The sequence below is a fragment of the Sminthopsis crassicaudata genome, chromosome 2, assembly GCF_048593235.1.
Source record: "Sminthopsis crassicaudata isolate SCR6 chromosome 2, ASM4859323v1, whole genome shotgun sequence".
Lineage (NCBI taxonomy): Eukaryota > Metazoa > Chordata > Mammalia > Dasyuromorphia > Dasyuridae > Sminthopsis > Sminthopsis crassicaudata.
The window spans coordinates 67638503-67665202 of NC_133618.1; the positions used below are offsets into that span (position 1 = coordinate 67638503).

At 35.2% G+C, this 26700-nt stretch overlaps 1 protein-coding gene and 1 pseudogene across 1 annotated transcript; both read right to left on the reverse strand.

Moving 5' to 3' along the window:
* Positions 1-8732: 8732 nt before the first annotated feature.
* On the reverse strand, positions 8733-9245 carry LOC141552639 (putative UDP-sugar transporter protein SLC35A4). Its single transcript, XM_074284709.1, has one exon. The coding sequence runs from the start codon at positions 9243-9245 to the stop codon at positions 8733-8735; it is 513 nt and encodes a 170-aa protein (XP_074140810.1).
* Positions 9246-9715: 470 nt separating this feature from the next.
* Positions 9716-10007, reverse strand: LOC141553215 (SLC35A4 upstream open reading frame protein-like; annotated as a pseudogene).
* Between the last annotated feature and the right edge of the window lie 16693 nt (positions 10008-26700).

The window sequence follows — 26700 nt, forward strand, 5'->3', positions numbered from 1 at the left end:
GACTTTGAAATAGTGTACAATTACCCTGTGAAGGAAATTCAAAATGCAGGAAGACAAAATTAGAGGGATTGGGAATTCTATTTAGTAGTTAATAGTCATCTCCCAGAGTTCTTTCACTGGGTGTAGCTGGTTCAGTTCATTACTGCTCTATTGAAACTGATTTGGTTTATCTCATTGTTGAAGATGGCCACATCCTCAGAATTGATCATCATACAGTATTGCTGTTTAAGTATACAATCATTTCCTGGTCCTGCTCATTTCACTCAGCATCAGTTCATTTAAGTCTCTCCAGGCCTTTCTGACATCATCCTGTTGGTTATTTCTTACAGAACAATAATATTCCATGAAATTCATATACCACAATTTATTCAGCCATTCTCCAATTGATGGGCATCCACGTAGTTTCCAGTTTCTGGCCACCAAAAAGAGGGCTGCCACAAACATTTTTGCATATGTGGGTCCCTTTCCCTCCTTTAAGATCTCTTTGGGATACAAACCCAGAAGCAATACTGCTGGATCAAAGCTTATGCACAGTTTGATAACTTTTTGATAATCTCTAATTCTTTTAACCCCTCAGTTCTCAGAGACTATCATTGCTACACTAATCCTTCTCCCCTCTTTTCCCCAACTTTACCACCTGGTGAATCAGGAGAACTCTACACTTTCCTCTTTTTTGGAGTCCCTGTCCCCTTATCATTTTGCTAATTTTACTCCACCAAGCCTTAGCTTTGACTCAAAGCCAATAGTCAATAATCATTTATTAAGCACCTAATATATTCCAGGCACTTTTTCTTTGTTAAATTTTGAGTATACAAATGCAAACACAGTCCCTTAATGAGCTTATAATATAATGGGAGAAGATGACACCCCAAAGAAATTTCAAAGCAGGGGAAGATTTGGGATAGGAGGAGATATCCAAAGGGACATGATAGAGAAATTAAAAGAAGTTCACAGACAAATTAGTGGGAAATAGGGAATTGTGCAAGGCTCCCTTCTCAAAGGGAGTCTTTGGAAATCATCGTTCTGGCCTGACATCATAGGGTCTAATAGGAAAGGTATTGATGAGATAATAATATTAAGACAGACTTGCACTTAAGGATAATTAGATTTCCCAAAGATGAGTTTCCTTAAACAGGCAGGGATGAAGGATAACTCCAAAATCAAGGAGGTTGATGTGAAATGGAGAGAAAATTGTGAAGGGATCCTTCTTTAAATGGAGACACTGGAATTTAGAACTTTCATTTTCATTCCTACATACCTGCTCATGAATGAAGGGGGGAAAATACCTGCACTGATGGGGTCTACTATAAATTTGTGTTTCAAAATTTCAATTGGGCTTTCAATTCTACTTGGCAATCCTTCTATACTTCCTTTATCAAATCACTATCCCACTCTCAGCAGTTTTTATAAAAACATTTTTCATTCTTCTTCATATCTTTCCTGGTTTCTCTTCCCTTCAATCTGTTGGTTAAGAAACTTGCCTCACATTTTACAAAAATAAATGAGACCATTCATTATAAGTTCCTTCTTCTCCTTTCTTCCTCATTGTATATCACTCATATTATTTCTGCCACTATCAGTTCTTTCATTGTAATTTCACAGGAAAAGATGGCTTTACTCCTTCCCAAAGCTACTCCTCTGAACAAAAGATCTCATTTCATCATATTTCCTTCAATTCCTTTGTCTCTTTTTCTTCCTCACAATATCAGTTATTTTGAATCCTTTGCCTAAAATCAACCAAATTTCTCTCAACGTCAAAAATATACCTTATATTATTTATATCCCACTATTGTACTGCATCTCTTTTGCTCTTTTCGTCTAAATTCTTTGAGAAGTCCAGCTACAATACTTACCTCCATTTTCTCTCCTCACTCACTACTTTACTTCTTATGATCTGATTGCTAAACCCATAATTATACCAAAACTGTTTCATTTCAAATTGTCAAATTGTCCAATGATCTTTCTTCAGTCTTCATTATCCTTAACCTCTGTGCACCCTTGACATTACTGACCATCTTTACTTCCTTGACAATCTCTTGTCTCTTTTTTTTTTGGGGGGGTTCCCTCTTGCCTCCCTTCTTACCTATTAAAAAAAACCTCTTCTCTGTCTTCATTACTGAATCTTCATCTATGTCAAGACATCTAATATCTAACATTACATATCTCCAATTGCTCTTTTGTGAGCCCTCTTCTCTTTTCTTTCTATATCACTTATTTTGTATATCACATATTTTTCTTTTCTATATCACTTAGTGATTTCATCACATCCTATGTATATTTAATTATCAGCATTATGTTGATAAATTTCAAATCTACATACCCACCCACTCTGTGTAGATTTTGTCTTGCATTTACAATTTTTTTCATATATTTTAAATTTAATATTTAGTAGATACACTAAACTTAACATGCCCAAGACTGAACCAATTCTCTTTTCACCTAAACCTTACTGCTAAGAAATCTTTCCTATTACTGTTGAGGAAAACACCATCATCTAGGTACCCATGGCATCATTATCCACTTCCCAATATATCTCACCATCATCTAAAATCTGTTCCTAGGGCATGTCAATTTCACTTTTACAACACTTCAATATATCTCTCTATTTTGATACTAGCAACATGCTAGCAGTCAGTATGAATTAATCTTCATATTTAGATTATTGCAGTAGTCTGTTAGTAGAACTGTCTTCCTCAATTGTTTAACCGTTCCAATGCTCCTCCAATTAACTACTGAAATGATTTTCCTAAAGCACAGGTTAGATAATATAACTTTACCTACTCAGTAAACTGCTGTGATACTGTCACCTAAGATTAAAAAGAAATCTATTTGGAGTTCAAAGTCTTTCATAATCTCTTCTCCCTCACCTAGCTTTTTACTGCTATTATAGTTTGTTCTCCTGTCATTACTCTTAGGTACAACACTAACCTCTTTACTTTTAATGAACTAAGTTCTATCTCTTGGATTCAGACATTTCCTCTGTCTCCCTTGTCTTCAATTCTCTTTCCTCTCAAATATGTCCTTCTTTTCCACGAATTTCTAGAAAAAATTTTTTCTCAAATAACATTTCCCAAATTTTATTGGATTTAATGCCTTCTTTCTCTTAATTAACAATTTAAATGTTTTACAGCCTATTTGTGCATATTTGTGTTCTTTTTTTTCCCAACATCATATTATAAGTTTCCAGAGGACAAGTCTTATTATTTTAAACTTTATTTTTTGTATCATCAACAATTAGTACAATACCTACTATATAGTATGGTCTCAACAAATGCCTTTTTCTTTTTGATTTGTATTTTTGACTAATATTGAAACATTGCATTTATGTGATGCTATATTTCAGTTGTATACATTCATTCTTTTCAAAATCCAATTGATCATTTATTTTATAATGTTTTTAATTTTTTCTTATCTTCCAGTCTCTTTCCCACATATTAGAATGACAAAATATTAATTATTCATGTAAAATCACATAAATTATTACAATTATTACTATGTAAATAAAAATAAATTTCATTTTATACTCTAAAATTTGATTTATTTTTTTCCTGCATCAACCTTTGGCTTATTTTTGATCATTTTATTTTTTATTTTTTCATTAATTTTATAATTATAACCTTTTTTGACAGTACATATGTGTAGGTAATTTTTTACAACATTATACCTTGAATTCCCTTTTGTTCCAAATTTTTCCCCTCCTTCCCTCCACCCTCACCCCTACATGGCAGGCATTCCCATACATATTAAATATGTTATAGTATATCCTAGGTACAATATATATGTGCAAAACCGAATTTTGTAGTTGTTGTTGTTGCAAAGAAAGAATTGGATTCAGAAGGTAAAATAATCTGGGGAGAAAAACAAAAAATACTAACAGTTTACATTCATTTCCCAGTGTTCCTTTTCTGGGTGTAGCTGATTCTGTCCAACATTGATCAATTGGAATTGGATTAGCTCTTCTCTATGGTGAAGATATCCATTTCCATCAGAATACATCCTCATACAATATCATTGTTGAAGTGTATAATGATCTCCTAGTTCAGCTCATTTCACTCAGCATCAGTTTATGTGAGTCTCTCCAAGCCTCTCTGTATTCCTCCTATTGGTCATTTCTTACAAAAAAATAATAATATTCTATAACATTCATATGCCACAATTTACCCAACCATTGTCCAATTGATGGACATCTGTTCATTTTCCAGTTTCTAGCCATTACAAAAAGGGCTGCCTCAAACATTTTGGCACATACAGGTCCCTTTCCCTTCTTTAGTATTTCCTTGGGATATAAGCCCAGGAGTAGCACTGCTGGATCAAAGGGTATGCACAGTTTGATAACTTTTTGGGCATAATTACAGATTGCTCTCCAGAATACTTGGATTCTTTCACAACTCCAGCAACAATGCATCAGTGTCCCAGTTTTCCCACATCCTCTCCAACATTCATCATTATTTGTTCCTGTCATCTTAGCCAATCTGACAGGTGTGTAGTGGTATCTCAGAGTTGTCTTAATTTGCATTTCTATGATCAATAGTGATTTGGAACACTCTTTCATATGAGTGGAAATAGTTTCAATTTCATCATCTGAAAATTATCTGTTCATTTCCTTTGACCATTTATGAATTGGAGAATGGCTTGATTTCTTATAAATTAAAGTCAATTCTCTGTATATTTGGAGATGAGGCCTTTATCAAAACCTTTAACTGTAAAAATATTTACCCAATTTGTTACTTCCCTTGTAATTTTGTTTGCATTACTTTTATTAGTACAAAAGCTTTTTAATTTGAAGTAATCAAAATTTTCTATTTTGTGATCAATAATGGTCTCTAGTTCTCCTTTGTCACAAATTCCTTCATCCTCCACAAGTGTGAAAGGTAAACTATCCTATATTCCTCTAATTTATTTATGACCTCGTTCTTTATATCATGTATATATCATGTATCCATTTTGATCTTATCTTAGTATGTGGTACTAAATGTGGGTATATGCCTAATTTCTACCATACTAATTTCCAGTTTTCCCAGCAGTTTTTTGTCAAATAATGAATTCTTATCCCAAAATTTGGAATCTTTGGGTTTATCGAACACTAGATTGCTATTTTTATTCACCATCTTGCCCTATGAACCTAACCTATTCCACTGATCAACTAGTCTATTTCTTAGCCAATACCAAATGGCTTTGGTGACTGCTGCTTTACAATATAGTTCTAGATCAGGTACAGCTAGGCCACCTTTTTCATTACTTCCCTTGAAGTTCTCAGCCTTTTGTTCTTCCATATAAATTTTATTGTTATTTTTTCTAGGTCATTAAAATAGTTTCTTGGGAGTCTGATTGGTATAGCACTAAATAAATAGATTAGTTTGGAAAGTATTGTCATCTTGATTATATTCACTAGGACTATCCAAAAGCACTTAATGGCTTTCCAATTATTTAAATCTGACTTTATTTTTGTGGCAAGTGTTTTGTAATTTTGCTCATATAATTACTGACTTTCCTTTTGTAGATATATTCCCAAATATTTTATACTATCAACTATTATTTTGAATGGAACTTCCCTTTGTATCTCTTGTTGTTGGAGTGTGTTGGTAATGTATAGAAATGCTGAGGATTTATGTGGATTTATTTTGTATCCAGAAACTTTGCTAAAGTTCTGAATTATTGCTAATAGCTTTTTAGCAGAGTCTTTGGGGTTCTCTAAGTATACCCATCATGTCAACTGCAAAGAGTGATAGTTTGATTTCCTCATTACCTACTATAATTCCTTGAATCTCTTTCTCAGCTCTTATTGCCGAGGCTAGCCTTTCTAGTACAATATTGAATAGTAATGGTGATAATGGGCAACCTTGTTTCACTCCTGATTTTACTGGGAAAGGTTCCAGTTTATCGCCATTACATATGATGTTTACTGATGGTTTTAAATATATCCTCCTCATTATTTTAAGGAATAGTCCATTTATTCCTATACTCTCAATTTTTTTTTTAGTAGAAATGGATGTTGGATTTTATCAAATGCTTTTTCTGCATCTATTGAGATGATCATATGGTTTTTGTTAATTAGGTTATTAATATGGTCAAAACTATTAGTTTTCCTAATCTTGAACCAGCCCTGCATTCTTGATATAAATCCCACTTGGTCATAGTGTATTATCCTGGTGATCATTTTCTGTAATCTTTTTGCTAATATTTTATTTAAGATTTTAGCATCAATATTCATTAGGGAGATTGGTCTATAATTTTCTTTCTCTGTTTTCAGCCTACCTGGTTTAGGTATCAGTACCATGTCTGTGTCATAAAAGGAATTTGGTAGGACTCCTTCAATCCCTATTATTTCAAATAGCTTATATAGCATTGGAGTTAGTTGTTCTTCAAAAGTTTGGTAGAATTCACATGTAAATCCATCTGGTGCTGGGGATTTTTTCTTAGGGGATTGGTTAATAGCTTGTTCTATTTCTTTTTCTGAAATGGTACTATTTAGACTATTTACTTCTTCCTCTGTTAATCTGGGCAAGCTATATTTTGAAGGTATTCTTCCATTTTATTTAAGTTATTGAATTTATTGGCATAAAGTTGAGCAAAGTAGCTCCTAACTATTGTTCTAATTTCCTTTTCATTAGTGGTGAGTTCTCTTTAAGACTAACAATTTGCTTTTCCTCTTTCCTTTTTTTAATCAGATTTACTAAGGGTTTTTCTATTTTGCTATTTTTTTTCATAGAATCAACTCTTAGTTTTATTAATTCAATAGTTTTTTTTTTTACTTTCAATTTTATTAATCTCACCTTTTATTTTTAGAATTTCAAGTTTCATGTTTGTCTGGGGATTTATAATTTGTTCCTTTTCTAGCACTTTTAGTTGTAAGCCCAATTCATTGATCTTCTCTTTCTCTATTTTATTCATGTAGGCCTGTAGAGATATAAAACTTCCCCTTATTACTGGTTTGGTTGTTTGCCACACATTTTGGTATGATGTCTCATTATTGTCATTTTCTTGGGTAAAGTTATTAATTATGTCTATGATTTTCTGTTTATGATTATTCTTTAGTATAAGATTACTTATTTTCCAATTATTTTTGGCCTATTTTCCCCTGGCTTTTTATTGAATGTAATTATCATTGCTTTGTGGCCTGAGAAGGATGCATTTACTATTCCTGCCTTACTTCATTTGATTTTGAGTTTTTTATGTCCTACTATATGATCAATTTTTGTATAAGTTCCATGAACTGCTGAGAAGAAAGTGTACTCCTTTCTGTCTCCATTTAGCTTTCTGCAAAGATCTATCCTATCAACTTTTCTAGTATTCTATTTACGACTTTGACTTCTTTCTTATTTATTTTGTGGTTTTATTTATTTATTTGTTTATTTATTTTTTTGCAGATGGTAGGGAAATCCCTACTCCCAAATACACTTTAGTGAGACCTTATTGCTTATACAATGAAGGAGACACTGATTTGAGCTATAGAAAAATCCTACATGCCCTAGTCTAAATTATTCTGAAAAGGAGTTTCTGGCTTACTAGGAATTAAGGGTATATCACAGGACAAGTGGCCAAGCCGAGGGCCAAAATTTCCTAGCAGGAGTAGAATCCAGGAGTATAAAGCAACAGAGCTTATGAGAGCCCTCCAGACTGTAAAAAAAGCATATGGGCCATAAGAGAGGGCAAGTATCATTCCTTCTGAACCTGCTCATCCCTGATTTGATAAAGGAAACTTGGTCATGACTCTGGACAAACAGCAGCATAGAGGGGAAGAGTTGAGTTTCCTTCTGTAATTACAGGAGTTTATTGGATGTAAGGGAGAGTGGGGGAGAGAAGAGACACACCCAATTGCTAGAGTTGCCAGACATTATGGACCATGGCACTGGCAGAACTTTTCAGAAAGATTGGGATGGGACAAAGGAGGTCAAAGTTGCCTGCACCATTTTGGCTTTTTGGTGCATTGCTATAGGATCTGAGTCAATAAAGTGGAGAAAGACTTAAAACAAGCCTGTTTCTGCTCTAGACAAGAGATGTATTAGAAAAGCAAGTATTACCTATGGGAACAAAATACTCAGTACTCAAAACAGGAAAAGACTTTCTGTTGCCTAACTCTGGCTAGTTTTCAGAGCTCACATCTCAGTAATCTAGGCCGGAGTTTAAATGACAGGGCAGGAGGGATGGAGTGAGAAGAATGGCTCACTGCTTGGGACATCAGGATTGATAGAGTGAGAGCTAGGCCTCTGGTCTTCCAGACGCAGCTGATAAGAGGCAGAATCCCTAACTGATTTCCCCTTTGTTCTACACAATGAAGAAAGAAGGAGTTGTCAGAACCTGGGAGACAAACTTGAGCCAATAATAGTGTTTCCATAGCAAAAACTCAGTTCTGCTTCAGGCCTCTTCCTTCTACCAGGGGCTTTCCTGTATCTGACTGCAGCCCTCTCCTCTCAAAGGCACTTCAATCAGGGTTTCTGGCTGGTACTAGCAGGAGGAAATAGCAGGCTAAAGCCACAAGGGAAGGAAGACATGCAGTCACTTAAGAGTCAGCAGATAGGTAGAAAGAGGCTAAGATAAGACTGGAATCATTAACACCTCCATTGACCCCCTGGGGCCCCCATCCTGATGGGCCTTCCAACTCCAACAAGGAAGAAGAGAAGCACCTTCTCCACAAGGTGAGTCCTTGTTACTGGAAAGGACAATGTTGACCACAGTAATACTGAGCCTTCATTAATAGCATTGGAGGGCCAAGTAGCTGCAGAGGGCGGGCTCTACCAGCCTCCATAATAGAGATGTACAGCCAGTCCAATAAGAAGGAGGGCCAGGAAGAAGGCAGCTGTGAGCTGGAGGTGAAGCAGGGTGGCTGAGAGCACAGCATTGACAATCAGGGAAGAGGAGAAGACAAAGAGCCGGGTAATGCTGCTCCCATGCTTCATGATGGCTGACATGAGCAGTCCATTGAGGGCCTGACTCAGAACCACCAATGCTGCCCAGGCTGAGAAGCCTTCTAGGAGCCAGGGGCCTGGCCCACCTCCCATATAGAGCCCCAAGTTCATAAGTACCCCAAAGGAGTACAGGAACGTGTTCTGCAAGGCCAGGGGCAGGCGCTGCCTCTTCATGAGCAGCTCGGTGTAGACTGAGGAGAGGCCTGAGATGAGGCAGTAGAGGAGCAGCAGCAGCCCCAGGGGGGTCATGCGGAGGGTCATGGCCGCAGCTGGCAGGGGTGGGAGGAAGCCTTGCGGATTCTGGAGGCCTGCAGCGGCGTAACAGGCTCCTGCACCCATCGGGACTGGCTTGGGCGCCCTATGCCCGGTATGCCCCCTTCTTCCACATTCATCCCCACTCTACCAACCTAGGCCTTTAGGTAGGTAAGTAATGGCAAGAAGAAAAGTGGGGGGGAAGCCTATAGTCCATCTGGAGCTGGCTCCTACACTATCAGATTGATAAGGAACTAAGTATGCCATAGGATAATCAGTAGTGGAAGAAGCAGGTTTGAACATACACACAGTTTAGAAGCATAGATGCTGGTGGGAAGAAGGAAGGATAGAGGTACAGGACAAGGAGAAAACATCTGTGGTCTGGAGCAGCTGAGGCAATTAAAATCCTGGGGAAGCTGGATATAGGGCAAGACAACCTGACTCTATCCTTGATAACTATACAGTCAGGCATGCTACCTATCCATGCTGACCCAGATTCAAGTCTTCTCAAGAGAGCCCTCCTAGAGATGACCTGGAGAGAGGACTGCTGAAGGCCACTAGTCAGGTCCCTTCTGAAGGGATCGGAGATAATCCTGAAAACATCTTCTCCATGTTGGGGACAGCCTAAGACTGTGCTGCATAGATGCCGGTGCATAAACCAACTGTGAAGCCCATTACTGCAGATGCTCTTAACTTAGCTACTACATAGCCAGCCAGGAAGCCCTTGAGAAAAGGAGATGACAGGAAGGAGCCTTCCTGTTCCACACCTGTCTTAACCTCCTCCTCCAGTCACCCATGTAGATGTTCCAGCTGATTCTTTAGGAATGCCAGGTCTTTCACATTTGGCATGAAGTCAAGAGCACTGTTCCTCGGAGCATGCAGGGAATTGTGAACTTCCCTGCTCTGAATCCGACCCACATGTGGGAAGGCCCATCCTCAGCCTGGGTGACCTGCTCCCCTAAGGCTAAGTGTTTCCCATGTGGCTAGACTAACCTAGAAACAGAGGGCCGGCGGGGGAACTGCACTGGCCCGCAAGTGGGAGAACTCTCCCTCCCAGCCGGTGGGGGACCATGGACACGGGGTACCGTCCCCGCCGGGGTCCCTTCTGCCCCTTCCCGGACTTAGCCTTCTACAAAATGGATGGGAGCCGGAGGACGGGCTGAGTGGCCTGGGAGGCAGGCTCAGGGTGGAGGTGGCCCAGCTGGAGACTTTCCACAAGCCAGGCCCAGAAAGGGGAGTAATGCACTCAGGCCACCCAGCGAGTTTAAATGGCAAGCTCTAAAACCAGACTCCAGTGTCCTAAGCCCCCAGCTCCCAGCGCTCTCATGGGGCTGAAGTCTGCAAAGCGGAAACAGCGGGTCCAGCACCCGGAACAGTGTCTGACGAGCACAGGGGACAGAGAATAGCCCTCCTCCCCACAGCCCCATGCTTTTTTTTTTTTTTTTTTTTTAATAATTTTTTTATTATATATTTTTTTATAATATTATCCCTTTTATTCATTTTTCCAAATTATTCCCCCCCTCCCTCTACTCCCTCCCCCCGATGACAGGCATTCCCATACATTTTACTTGTGTTACAATATAACCTAGATACAATACATGTGTGTAAATACCATTTTCTTGTTGCACAATAAGCATTAGATTCCGAAGGTACATGTAACCTGGGCAAACAGACATTAGTGCTAACAATTTACATTCATTTCCCAGTGTTTCTTCTCTGGGTGTAGCTACTTCTGTCCATCATTGATCAACAGGAAGTGAGTTGGATCTTCTTTATGTTGAAGATTTCCACTTCCATCAGAATACATCCTCATACAGTATTGTTGTTGCAGTGTACAGTGATCTTCTGGTTCTGCTCATTTCACTCAGCATCAGTTGATGTAAGTCTCTCCAAGCCTTTCTGTATTCCTCCTGCTGGTCATTTCTTACAGAGCAATAATATTCCATAACCTTCATATACCACAATTTACCCAACCATTCTCCAACTGATGGACATCCATTCATCTTCCAGTTTCTAGCTACCACAAAAAGAGCTGCCACAAACATTTTGGCACATATATGTCTCTTTCTGCTCTTTAGTATTTCTTTGGGATATAAGCCCAGTAGTATCACTGCTGGGTCAAAGGGTATGCACAGTTTGATAACTTTTTGGGCATAGTTCCAAATTGCTCTCCAGAATGGCTGGATTCTTTCACAACTCCACCAGCAATGTATTAGTGTCCCAGTTTTCCCACATCCTCTCCAACATTCATCATTATTTGTTCCTGTCATCTTAGCCAATCTGACAGGTGTGTAGTGGTATCTCAGAGTTGTCTTAATTTGCATTTCTCTAATCAGTAGTGATTTGGAACACTCTTTCATGTGAGTGGATATAGTTTCAATTTCTTCATCTGACAATTGTCTGTTCATATCCTTTGACCATTTATCAATTGGAGAATGGTTCGGTTTCTTATAAATTAGGGTCAGTTCTCTATATATTTTGGAAATGAGACCTTTTTCAGAACCTTTGCTTTTAAAAATATTTTCCCAATTTGTTACTTCCCTTCTAATCTTGTTTGCATTAGTTTTGTTTGTACAGAAACTTTTTAGTTTGATGTAATCAAAATCTTCTATTTTGTGATCAATAATGATCTCTAGTTCTCCTCTGGTCATAAATTCCTTCCTCCTCCACAGGTCTGAGAGGTAGTACTATCCCTCTGTTCCTCTAATCTGTTTATGATTTCATTCTTTATGCCTAAATCATGGACCCATTTTGATCTTATCTTGGTATATGGTGTTAAGTTTGGATCCATATCTAATTTCTGCCATATTAATTTCCAGTTTTCCCAACATTTTTTTCTAAATAATGAAATTTTTCCCTAATGTTGGTATCTTTGGGTTTGTCAAAGATTAGATTGCTATAGATGTACCCCTTTTTTGTCCTTTGTATCTAATCTGTTCCACTGATCTACCGGTCTATTTCTTAGCCAATACCAAATGGTTTTGGTGACTGCTGCTATATAATATAGCTTTAGATCAGGTACACTTAGACCACCTTCCTCTGAGTTTTTTTTTTTTTTTTTTTTTTTTTTTTTTCATTAGTTAGATCTTAGTTAGATTTAACTAATTAGTTAGATCTGCTGAGTCACCCCCAGGATCCGGGGAAAATCTAATCTATCTGAATTTTTAAAGTATTTAGATTTCCCTTCTGAACTGCTATATTATAAGCAGAGAAGAGCTAACAGCCTGTGCCAGATTCCTTTATCTCAGTGGCTTCTCTGATCCCAGAGCCTTTCCCAGCGCAATTGGCGCAGTATGCTAGCACCCAGCCGTCTGTGCTGGCCTCTCTTCTTTCTCCCCTGGGAACTGACCTTTTCTGTTGAAACTCCAGATTCTCTTCAGCTGATAAGTCGTCCTTCCAGTCCTTGTGGTATCTATCAGTCCAGCGCTATTTCTGAGGCTGATTTATCTAATTGGTTGTGAGGGAGTAAGGACGTTCACAGAGTTGTATGTTTCTTCTCCGCCATCTTGGCTCCGCCCCCCCCCCCCCCCAGCCCCATGCTTGGATGAACACTCACTGTGGTTTGATTTATCTAATTCTGAGAGTGCAAGGTTGAGATCTCCCATTATTATAGTTTTTCTGTCTATTTCTTTTTACAGCTCTCTTAATTTCTCTTTTAAGAATTTAGATGCTGTACCACTTGGTGGGCATATGTTTAACATTGATACTGTTTAATAATCTATGCTACCCTTTAGCAGGATATAATGTTCTTCCTTATATCTTTTAATTAGATCAATTTTTGTTTTTGCTTGATCTGAGATAAGGATGGCTACCCCTGCTTTTTTGGCTTCACCTCAAGCATAGTAGATTCTGCTCCACCCTTTTACTTTTATTCTGAATGTATTGTCATATTTCAGGTATCTTTCCTCTAAACAACACATAGTAGGATTCTAGCTTTTAATCCAGTCTGCTAACTGCTTCCTCTTTATGAGGGAGTTTACTCCATTCACATTTATGGTTAGAATGACTAATTCTATATTTCTTGCCATCCTGTTAAGCCCTGCTTATGATTTTCTCCTTTCCTTCCCGCTTACCCTACTACCCAGTATTCAACTTGTGAACATCACTTGCTTTTCACAAGGAGAGAGTATCCCTCTCCCACCTTAAATTTCCTCTCCCTATTTTACCCCTTTTTCTCACAATTTCTGTATTCCCTTCCCCTTAGCTTACTCCGTCCCTCTCACTTTTCAATGAAGTGGAAGGAGTTTCACCATAGATCGAATATACCTATTGATACACACTATGTTCACTCCCCTCATTTTTTTCATTCAAATATAATAGGTTACCTTTGCCTCTTCATGAGATGTAGTACCTCCACTTTACCTTTTTTTATGATATAATTTCCTTTCCACCTCTAGTTTCTAGGACAAGTTATACATATGTTCTTTACATATTTTTATGGCAGAAATATAGTTCTCAAGATTTCTTTTTACCTTTTTAGTAGTCTCTTGAGTTCTGTATTTGAAGATCAAACATTTTGTGTAGATATGGTTTTTTCATCAAGAATAGATGGAATTCATTTATTTTATTAAATGTCCATCTTCTTCCCTGGAAAACAATGATCATTTTTGCTGGATAAGTTATTCTTGGCTTCATACCAAGTTCCTTAGCCTATTGGAATATCATATTCCAGGCCCTTCATTCCTTTAATGTGGACACTGCTAGATCTTGGGTTATAGCCACTATATTTCTTGGCATTTTGATTTTAGGGTCCCTTTCAGTAGGTGTTTGATGAATTTTTTTAATGTCTATTTTACCCTCTGTTTCCAGAAAGTCTGGGCAGTTCTCTTTGATAATTTCCTGGAAAATAGTGTCCAGGCTCTTTTTTTTCCTCACATTTTTTTAGGGAGTCCGATTATTCTGAAATTGTCTCTCCTTGATCTGTTTTCCAGGTCTGTTGTCTTTCCAATAAGGTACTTGACATTCTTTTTAATTGTTACGTTTTTCTGGTTTTGTTTGACTACTTCTTGGTTTCTCCTTGAATCATTCATTTCTACTTGTTTAAGTCTAATTTTCAATGATGTATTTCCTTTGCTCACTTTTGTATATTTTTTTGTAATTGTCCAATTGAGTTTTTGTGAGTTTTTTTTTCTTCTGTAGATTTTTTTCCATTTCACCCATTTTATTTTGTAGAGAGCTGTTTTCTTTTTCTAACTCACTATTTTTATTTTTCAATGATTTGTTTTCCACTCTGTCTTTATCCACTCTGTCTTTAAATGCATGGGATAACTTCTCTGGACTCTTTTGCCAAGCTTCCCTTTCTTTTTCCCACTTCCATTCTAACTCTCTTGTGAGATCCTTTATGATTTCCTCTATGAGGGTTTTGTGTATTGAGAAGCAGATCATATCCCACTTAGGGGATTCCTCTGGAGACAGTCTGCTTTTAGTGACCTCAGGGTTTGAAGTCTGCTTTCTATCCATACAGAAACTGTCAATGGTTAGAGCCCTTTTAAATTTTTTGTTCATTTTTTCAGAGTGGTAATGGAAGAAAACAAATTGACAAGAGAAACAATTGGTCTGTTTCTGGGGGGAATGGGGCTGGATGATGTACCAGGCTTCCTCTACAGACTGGGGGAGACAGCAGGAGGCAATTACAGGACAGTGATGGCTGTGCTGTCTCTGTGCTCTGAGGCTCTGAGAAGGCATTGAGTTACTCCCGGTGGGGGCGAGGGTGGCTGGGCCCCTAGAGACGCTAGCTTCCCCGGGTTTTATTCTTTACCTCTGGTGTTTACATCTCCTGGCTTGCTACCAAGACGGAATATCCACACTGGGGTAAAAGTCTTTTTGCAGAAATGGAAGAGATCGCACCCCTTCCCCCTCTGGTCTGAGCAGTGTAAGCTGCCTGCCTCACTCTTACTGCTTGCCCTCAGCCTGAGCCCAGTCTGTTTGTGCCCTCCCCCAAGCAAATACAGACCTTTTCTGGTGAATTTCAAGGATGTCTTCTGTTGGTCATTATTTTATTTTTTTTTTTCCGTCAAGCATTAACTCTATGGCTTGTCATGAAAAATATTCTGAGAGAAAATGAGGAGCTCAAGCAGCTGTCTGCCTCCACGCCACCATCTTGGCCGGCTGTTGATCATTTTAGGATCTATTTACTGAGTTTTTAATGTGAGACTTCTCCAGAAAGTTAATCATTATGAGTTTTCTTTCTTGGACCCAGGAACTCATTCATCCATCTCTTAGTGAGTGTCTTGCATCAGGGAACAGAGTGACCACATTGATGAAGTTGCTGATGTGGTGTTTTGGCATATTGAATCATAGCAATTAAAGAAGATATATAATACATATAAAGGTAAGAGATAATTTTCTATAAATGTCAATGTTTCAAAAAGATCTGAAATTTTATTAGAACAGATACACAATTGCTTCATTAATTCAAGTTGCTGTCTTTCTTGACCTTGGTGGGATGCTTATTGGATTTTGGCCACAGTCTTGGGATCAATCTTCTAATGATGTGCTTTTACATCTCTATGGGACAAACATACACTTAATCACAAGTCAAACATTTCCATATTTTTTCAGGTTGAAATGACTTGCCTGAACTTACAATGTCATAGCTGTTGAGAATTCAGGGTTCTGTATTCCACATTATTTCAGAAAGAAAAAAAATATCACTAGAAATGAGTAACCAAGAAGAAGAAAAATATTTTCAAAATGTTTAATGGATTTTCAATGTCAGTGAGGTAGGTATTTTAGGTCACAACTTATCAGTACTTGCCCATTCTTTGTAATTCTTTTCATTAATTTCCCATAATTTTCCCATAGGGCATCTATTCAAGATGCAAGGAATAAAACTTCTGTTCTTTTTACTATATCTCAAAGAAATAGTTGTGTGCTACTGAATTTATGCCAGTTCCTAAGAAGCAGCTGTTAAATTTCTGAAAACCTCAGATATTTGTAAATGTTACAAATCAAAGTTTGATTTATTGTTTTGTTGATTGCTTAATCTTAATAAATTGATTTAGAAACTCCAGGACAAAAAAATATATTTGTGTCTAAATTTCCAAGTGGTACTCTGAAAACAGCTGTGGAAAAAAAAACAAACAAATAAAAAACCTAAAGCTTGGCATAGTTCACTATCCACCCTAGAAACAGAGCCAAAGAGGTAAAATCTGAGTAGAGAAAATGAGTAGACAACAAAAAAGGTTTCTGACCATTGAAAGTTACTATGGTGATAAGAAAGATCAAAACACACAATCAGAAGATGATTACAAAGTCAAAGCTCCAACATCCATAGCCTCCAAAAAAAATTGGATTCAAGCTATGGAAGAGCTCAAAAGGGATTTTGAAAATCAAGTAAGAAGAGAGATAGAGAAAAAAAATTAGGAAAAGAATTGAGAGTGGTGCAAAAAGGACTGCAAAAACCTACTGAGGAGAAGAATGCCTTAAAAAACAAATTTGACAATTTGGAAAGAAAATACAAAAGCTCATCAAGAAAAATAATTCCTTAAAAATAGAATTGAGCAAATGGAAGCTAATGACTTTATTAGAAATCAAGATACAATAAAATAAAACCAAAAAAAATTTAAAAAAATGTGAAATATTTCACAGGAAAAATAACTGACATGGAAAATAGATGCAGGAAAGATAGTAATAAAATTATTGGTATACCTGAAAATCATGATCAAAACAAAAAGAGCCTGTACATCCTCTTTCAAGAAAACATCAAGGAAAATTCTGCCAGAGAAGGGTAAGAGAGAAATAAAATGGTACAAATTATCTGCCATTATAAAGAGGCAAGAAAAAAAGCTTTTACAGCCAAAGGGAAGGGGGATGATAGGGTGAAAGAGAGAACTTTACTCTCATCAGAATTGGCTCAAAGAGGAAGTAACATACTCAAAATACATACTCAATGGGGTACATAAATGTATTTTACCTTAATGAAACACTCAGACTATTAATGTATTATCACTTGTCTATCAATGAGGCAAACATAATCTTCATTTTGTCCCTCCATTTTTCTGATAATAACATTTACTTTCAATAGCTTTTTTTATTTGTTTGAATCAGCTATATAGTAAAATAGATATAATGATCTTACATATGCAAGTATAAGAAAATTCTAGATCTCAATCATTACTCAAATATTTATCTTACCATCATCAAATTTTTGAGCTCTCTAAACCTCAGTTTCCTCATAAGCAAAATGAGAAAATGAAAACACATCTCACAAGACAGTTATGCAGACCAATTGAGATAATCTATGGATAGTGTTTTAAAATCCTTAAAATGTTTATTAATTATTATCATTATTATTATTCTTTTATTATATGATGTGGTCTTCTCACATTGAACAAGTGTTGTACATTTTCTTTTGTGACACATTAGTAAATAAATTCCAGAGCCATCTACAGTCATCTATCTTATATGGCCACTGGACACAGATAGCTCTGAAAGGGAAAGTGAGGTGTGGGGGTGGCTTTCACAACCATTTCTGACTTAAATCCAATTCACTTGAATGTCTTGGCATCACTTCCCTGATGTTATGGTCCTCTTCAAGAATGAAGAACTAACAACAACAAGGAAATGAATACAATTTCATATATTCTAATATGATAGCTGAGAAAATATAGAATTAAAGGTGAAGATAATTATATGGAATCTCTCTAGAATCTTCCTGCATATGCATATATCCATTATCCTATACCTTTGTAATCTTTCATTCTATCCATCCATTTCTCTCTTATCTATCATTCATCTTATTTCTTTCCTCCTTCCATTCTCTATTTATTTATATATCTATATATCCATTTATTGCTTTCTCCATTCTCTGTATCTCTGTATTTATCTATCATATCTATCTATCTCAATATACAATATCTATCTCTCTATCTATCCGTCTTATATATAGGGATAGAAATATCTTCCTTACCACAAAGGAAAGTACTTTAGAGGAGATTTTTTTCTCTTCAGCTTTCTATTTTTGAATACAAAACATATACATATAATACAGTACTTGTCTTAGAGCAATTTTTTTAATAATGTGTTTTGATTGATTATGTGATTGCCAAGAAATAATTATAAAACTCAAACCTATCTCCTCATACTCCAGATATGGAGTTATTTCCTTTGTACCGTGGACATCCAGTCCATGGTAGTATTTGGAGATTGAAACTAAAATTTAGGAAAAAGAACTGACAAACTTGTGGTCACATAACTAAAGAGTGGCAGAGCCAGGATTTGGATTGAGATCTTAGTTTAAATCCTTTAGTCTTTCTACTCCCCATAACTGCCCCACTTTATTCCTTATGTGTTTTCTTGTGATGATCAAGTTGTATGAGTAGTAAAAATCCAATACACTAAAGAAAAAAAAAAGCAACAGAATCTGAGAAGGATTTGCAAAGCCCATTTTCTTCTCTAGGGTATTACATTAGGACATTAGACACTATATTAAGTTTCAAATGTAATTTTCAGTGATGAGTGTGCAAAATTGAATTCATTATATTTAGGGACAGAATATTAAGAACAATTACTGAATTTGGCAGGTGTTGCAGTCACGGCATTAACTCAGAGGATGCTTGAGCTCTCCAAATGAAGAAGCTTTTTCAGGTACAAAATCTCTTCAGGTTGAATAAGTGAGTCATGAAGCTTTTCCAGGTACAGAATCTCTTCAGGTTGAACAAGTGAGTCATTTGAACATATATGATGAATTCCTGTAACTAAGGATACTTCTGAGCTTTCTCAGTGAGAGCATGAAATCATTTGGGCACAATTCAGGTCAGTTAAAAAAAAGTATGTCTTTTTTCTTCTTATCAAAAGAGATTTCATTTCTCAATTATCAATCAAACAAACAACTTTTACAAGTATCTCTAAACATTTTTAAATGAAAGGAATATTTATTGGTGTGGTCCCAAATTAAAAATAACATACAACCCTTTAAAAATCAAGAAGCAGATTTAAAATGTATTTTAAATTACCTTTGAAGCCAAAGATAAATAGATAGATAGATAGATAGATAGATAGATAGATAGATAGATGGATGGATAGATAGACAAATAGATTAACCAAAGTAAATTAAGACCTTCACTAAGGTCTTTTTTTTTTGATGTTTTATTTATGATATAGAACTGATAATATGTTTTAAAATGAGATATCTTTGCCAAAAAGAGAGTCCTATATAAAAAATATTTGTTTGGAATGCAGTTGAATTATTGTTTATTCAATTGATTTCATTTTATAGATAAGGAAACTTTGGCACAGCAATATGAAGGAACTTTTTCTTAACCATGTAGATAGTAAGTAGCTAACCAATGTTGTTTGAGTAGAGTTTAAAAATGGACTATTGCTGTTTGATGACCTACCTAAGTAAGTGCATAATTTTAAGATTATGTGTTGCTGACTGACTTTCTGGTCACAGCAACTCATGAAATCAATACTAAGTTATGGAAATATAGAAGCTTTTATTGGTGGAAGAAAAAGCCACAACAATGAAATTACAAATCAAAACCTTTGGAGCTTGTAATGATTAAGAATTATTAGCTACACAACCTTGGAGAAAACCAAACCAAAGTACAAATTTCCAATACACAGAATATCATAAACTCACCTAAATTCAACAGACAACTAATTTGCTTGAACATATATGAAGCAATGCTCAGCGAGAACATTCACTATATCTCCATACTCTGGAATTCTGATTCAGCTATAAATCCATTGTAAAAGATTTGATCATTGATGTGGAGCAGGAGTTCTCAAACTGTGGTCCACTGATGACATTTATGTAGCCCGCTGAGTTGTGGCAAATGGGCTGAGGGACAGAGACAGAATGTGAGTTTTTTATTTTTACTATAGACTGGCCCTCCAACAGTCTGAGGGACAGTGAACTGGCCCCTATTTAAAAAGTTTGAGGGCCACTGGTCTGGAGGTTGGCTTACTATGAAAAGAATTTGGTGATGGGATAAAATAAAAAAGTAATACATTTTACAACAAATAGGAGGAAAGGGAAATTTGTTGAGGATTTTTTTTCAATTTTTATACAATAACTTGGAGAAAACTGAATAAAACATAAGAAGATGTGTATTTAAAACTAAAATGTTTTCTAGTATACAATGGTAATGAGCTAAAAAATGGGACATTTCTGTATTGACTGGCAAAAATATTTACCAATATCTCTTTCACACTGACATATTAAAAGCTTACTTTCTTATCAATCACACAAAGTATTTTTTGCTGATTATAGCAAGACAGAAGCAAATGAAATTATTCAATTCAGGTCCTGAATATAATGCTAATAACTTTCCCAGGAAAGTTAAGCAGTTTAAGATACAGGAAATATCATATTTTTGTTTTATTAAGCTTACTTCAAAAACATCAACTGGCATGCATATCATATAATCCAATATAAGTTTCTGCAAAAATATTTTAGGAAAATCACTAGGGATATGAAAGAATATGATAAGAGAATTTTGGCTAAGACATCATAATCAAGGAACTTACAATATTTACTTCACACTTTAAACCGTGCATTAAAAATAATTTCAACAGAAATTGAAAAGCTAATTTAAATGAAAGAGCAATTCAATTGTTCAATATATAGACAGTTGGAGGAACCATAATTTCATAATAGTTTCATCTAAAAGTTAATAAATGGTCTTTATAAGTTTCTTGGCCAAACACATCAACACACTGGGGATGACCAGAGTATGGAGTACAGGCAGTGACTCAACTGAAATCTCCCAATATTTCCCTCCAAACAACTTTAAAATGCCTCAAATTCAATTCTTGAGCAGATGTGCCAAAAATAGGCCAAAGGAAGACATTTCTTCCAGCATAGTAAAAATTAGGAGTTCAAAAAGAAGAGATCTGTGAAACAGGGATTGATGCTGGCCCAGTAGCAATACCATGTATGGACCTTTGAGGTGACTGCAACAGCAGCAGCAATTTTAGGAGCTCTCAGTACAGAGATTGTTGGTTAAAGGATTAAACAAATGATCAGAAAGAGATTATAGGGGACCGTGGGCTGAAACTGAGTACAATAATGTGAACTGAGAGGCAACTTTATTACTCATACTTAGTTCTGGTTGGTCGTATCAGAAAAGACAGGATAACTTGTGTTTGATCCAAAAACATCAGAAACCCTGTTTAGAATTCAAAAACAGTGAAAAACACCAACATTTGCTGCTACAGAGAGACATGGATTTGAGGGTAATTCCAGGGCAAAAAGGAAAGCTAAAATGCCCTAATATCTTAGTTCCAAAAACCAAAAATAAAAATTGGAAGAATCCACAAATCATCTAATGAAAGAGAGTCTAAAACAAACACTTCTAGGAATATTATAACCAAATTCCTGAGTTCCTAAGTTGAAGAGAAAATATTGCAAAGCCAAAAAGAAATTATTCAAGTACCATAGTCAGAGTCTTTCAATATTTAGCAGTTTTCACATTAAAGGAACAAAAAACTTGGGATATGATAATTCTGTAAGGCCAAAGCACTAAGATTACAATTAAGAACAACTTATCTAGGGAAAAAATTTATTTTGTAGGTGGAAATGTAAACATATAAGCATGTAGATAGTTTAACCTTAAAAATTGAGCATCTTCTGATTTCTCATTGTGAATTCTTGGCTATTCTGATCAATATAAGAATCTAAGGTAATTCAGAGGGATCAGTGATGAAATGCTATCTATTTCTAAAGAAAGAACAATCAAACTTAGCATGAATATTGAAACACATACACAAAATTATATATAAATATATATATACACATATATATAAACACACATCATACATATACATATATACAAATATGCAAATTATATATCTACACATTTACATATACACACTTATATATACATACATATATTTATGCTTAACTTTTTTTATTGTTTCCTTTTTTTTTTTTTTTTTTTTGCTTTTTATATTGAGACATGGACAATGTAGGTTTTGTTTCTGTTTTTTGCCCAATATATTTAAAAGATATTATATTGGACTTCCAGTGGCAGAGCCAAAATGGTGAAGAGCATACCTGACTCTGTAATCTCCTCTAACCTTCTCTTAAACCAACAGTAGATCAAGCCTCTAACTGGATTTGAAGTCAAAGAATCCATAAATATTGGGAGTCCAACACATTTCTAGAAGAAGATTCCCTGAATGAATTTCAGAACAGTTCTGTTTCAATCAGACAGGGGGACAGTCTGCCAAATCCAAATTGCAGCATAGGGAGACCAGGGTAAGAAGAGGGAGTGGAGAGTCAGAGTGTTGTAGCTTCCATGCACCTGGGAATCTTCTTAAGTCCACTCTGTCCTTGTTGCAAGCAGGTGATTTAGCAGATTTGCCTTTTGTAAAAGACAAATTGTAAACCACTGAGCCCTGGAAAACTCTGTACCTAGGGCCATTACCCAGTACTGGAAATCAATCTCCAGAATGCCCCAGGGCAAATTAAAGCAGTTGTCATTCCTTTCCATTGAACAGAACTAAAGCTTTTAAAAAAATGAATAAAAAAGAAAAAAGAACTCTCACCATAGACAGCTTTTATGGAGAGAGAGAACAGACCTCAAATCCTGAGATTCTTAAAGGTAAAGCAACTCCAGATGAAGCCCTAAAAAGAAATATGAGTTGATCTCCATTTCATAAGGCTTTCTTTGAAGATTTCATAAATGATCTTAAAAGAGAGTTAGAAGAAAAATGGGGAAATTAAATGAGATCATTGCAAGAAGGAATGGAAAAATGAAAAAAAAATGTAATGAACAAAAGAATGGAATTGGCCAATTGCAAAAGGAACTAGAAAAAATAACTGAAGAAAACAATGCACAAAAAATTAGAATTGAACAAATGGAAGTGAATGACTCAATAATACTTCAAGAATCAGTGAAATAAAAACAAAATAAATCAAAAAAAAAAAAAGTGAGATATCTCCTAGGAAAAACAACTGGCCTGGAAAATAGATCTAGGAGAGCCAATCTAAGGATTATTGGGCTTCCTGAAAACCATGATGAAATTAAAAAAAAAAAAAAAAACAAACAAACAAAAAAAAAAAAAAACTAGACACTATCTTACAGGAAATCATAAAAGAAATAAAAGAAAATTGCCCTGATATTTTTAGAATCAGAGAATAAAATAGCCATAGAAAGAATCCATTGATTACCTCCTGAAATAGACATCAAAATTAAATCTGCAAGGATTATCTTGACTAAATTTCAGAGCTATCATATCAAAGAAAAGATATCCAAAGCAGCCAGAAAGAAATAATTTAAATACCTAGGAGTCACAATTAGAATTATCAAGAATTTGGCAAATTCAGCCTTAAAGTATCAAAGGGTCTGGAATCTGATATTCTGAAAAGCAAAGAAACTGGGATTATAGCCAAGAATAAGCTGTCCAGCTAAAATGGGCATTATCTTTCAGGGAAGAAGATGGACATTTGTAATGTTCTTTATTTGGTTTTCTTGGGGTCTCTGGAAACAGCTTTTATTATAGTTCAGTAATCACCATAAGAGTAGCCAGAGGTTAAAGTCCAAATCCTTTATTATCTCCTTCCTGGTGCTGGGCAGCTTTCAGGAGAGCCTTTTATATTGGCTTTGGTCTCTGTGCAGAAATGCAGGAGGTAGCTCCTGCCACGAAGATCCTGACTGAAGATGGAAAATGAATTTCTGTCTCCTTGGCTCTAAGAGCTTCCAGTGTTTTTGTCTTCTCTAACTCTCTTTGAATGAACCTAGCTTACATGCTCTACACTGAACCAATCATTATATCACTAGGAAACAATTATTTGTTGTAGGGATTATATCAATCATACTGAATTTAGAGAACTATTAAACACCATGTTAAACTAGATTTTAATTGTGAATGTGAATGGGATGAACTCCCCCATAAAATGGAAGCAGATAGGAGATTGGATTAAAAGCCGGAATCTTACAATATGATGTCTCCAAGAAACATATTTAAAGCATAGTGATACATACAGAGTCAAAATAAAGAGCTGGAGCAGAATATATTACACTTAAAAAAAAAAAAAAAAAAAAAAAAAACAGGGGTAGCAATCCTGATCTCAGAACAAGGAAAAATAAAGATAGATCTAATGAAAAGAGATAAGGAAACTATATCTTACTAAAGGATACCATAGATAAGGATACAATATGCACCAAGTGGTATAGCATGGAAATTCCTAGAGAAGTTAAGAGAGATGCAAGAAGAAATAGACACAAAACTATGCTAGTTGGGGATCTCAAATTTGCTCTCTCAGAACTAGATAAATTGAACCACAAAATAAATAAGAAAGAAGTTAAGGAGGTAAACAAAATGTTAGAAAAGTTAGACATGATAGATCTTTGGAGAAAATTAAATGGTGACAGAAATAAGTTTACTTTTTTCTCAGTGATTCATGGAACTTATACAAACATTGACCATGTGTCAGGGCATAAAAATCTCAAAATTAAATGTAGAAAGGCAGAAATAGTAAGTGCATTTTTTTAATATTGTGATGCAATAAAATTCATATGCAATATAAGGCCAGGAGAAAATACAACAAAAAATAATTGGAAAATACATAAACTCATCCTAAAGAATAATTGGGTAACACAACAAATCATAAACACAATAATTTCATACAAGAGAATTACAACAATGAAACAACATATCAAAATTTGCAGGATGAAGCCAAAAGAGGTAATAAGGGGAAATTTTATATCTCTAGATTCTGACTTGCATAAAATAGGGAAAGAGAAATGAATTGGACTTGCAACTAAAAAGCCAGGAAAAAAACAAATTAAACCACTCCCCCAATCAAATACAAATTTGAAATTCTAAAAATAAAAGAGCTTAATAAAATTGAAAATTAAAAAAAATAATTAATAAATAAAACTAAAAGATGGTTTTATTAAAAATACAAAATAGATAAATCTTTAGTCAATTTGATTAGAATAAGGAAAGAGGAAAATCAAATTATTAGTCTCAAAAATGATAATGGAGAATTTTCCACCAATGAAGAAAAAATTAGAGCAATAATTAGGTATTATCTTGCCTAGCTTTATGCCGATACATTTGATAACCTAAATGAAATGGAGGAATACCTACCAAAATATAAATTGCCCAAATTAACAGGAGAAGAAATAAATTACTTAAATCATCCCATTTTAGAAAAAGAAATAGAAGAAGCTATTAAACAACACACTAAGAAAAAATCCCCATGACCAGATGGATTTACATGTAAATTCTACCAAATAGGTGAAGAAAAATTAACTCTAACATTGTATAAACTATTTGAAAAAATAAGGAATGAAGGAATCCTACCAAATTCCTGTTGTGACACAGACATGGTAGTGACACCTAAACAAGGTAGGACCAAAACTGAGAAAGAAAATGTAGACCAATCTCCCTACTGAATATTGATATAAAAGTATTAAATAAAATATTAGCAAAAAGATTACAGAAAAGTGTCCTTAGGATAATACACCATAACCAACTATTATTTATACTAGAAATACAAGGCTGATTCAATATTAGGAAAACTATTAGCATAATTGACTATATCAATAATCACATTAACAAAAAGCATATGATTATCTCAATAAATACAGGAAAAGTATTTGATAAAATTCAACATCCATTCCTATTAAAAACACTATAGAGCTAGGAAGGCTTTTCCTCAAAATAGTGAGTATCATCTATTTAAAACCATTAGTAAGCATCTTATATGCTGAGGATTAACTGGAACCATTCCCAATAGAATCAGGGGTGAAACAAGGTTGCCCATTATCACCATTACTTTTCAATATTGCATTAGAAATGCTGGTTTTGGCAATAAGAGAAAAAAGAGATTACAGAAATTAGAGTAGTTAATGAGGAAACCAAATTGTCACTCTTTGCAGATGATAGGAGGGTTAACTTATAGAACCCTAGAGAATCAACTAAAAAAACTATGAGAAATAATCCACAAATTTATCAAAGCTGCTAGATACAAAATAAATCTACATAAATTTATCAGCATTTTTATACATCACTAACAAAATCCAACAGGAATAGATATGACAAGAAATTCTATTTAAAATAACCGTCTATAGTATAAAATATTTGGGAATCTATATGCCAAGGAAAAATCAGGAACTATATGAGCAAAACTATATAATACTTTCCACACAAATAAAGTAAGATCTAAATAATTGGAAAAAATATCAAAGGCTCTGGGATGAGTTGAATAAATACTTTGAAGATCACAATATTAGCAAACTAATCTATTTTATTTAGTACTATATCAATCAAACTCCCAAGAAAGTATTTTGATGACATAGGAAAAAATCACAACAAAATTAATCTGGAAGAAAAAAAAGTTCAAAAATTTCTTTTTTTTTCTTTTTTTTAAATTTTATTTATAATTTTTGACATTATATATGCATGATTAATTTTGTATAACATTATCTCTTGTATTCATTTTTCCAAATTATCCCCTCCCTCCCTCTACTCCTTCCCTTTGATGACAGGCAATGCCATACATTTTACATGTGTTACAATATAACCTAGACACAATATATGTGTGTAAATACCATTTTCTTCTTGCACATTAAGTATTAGA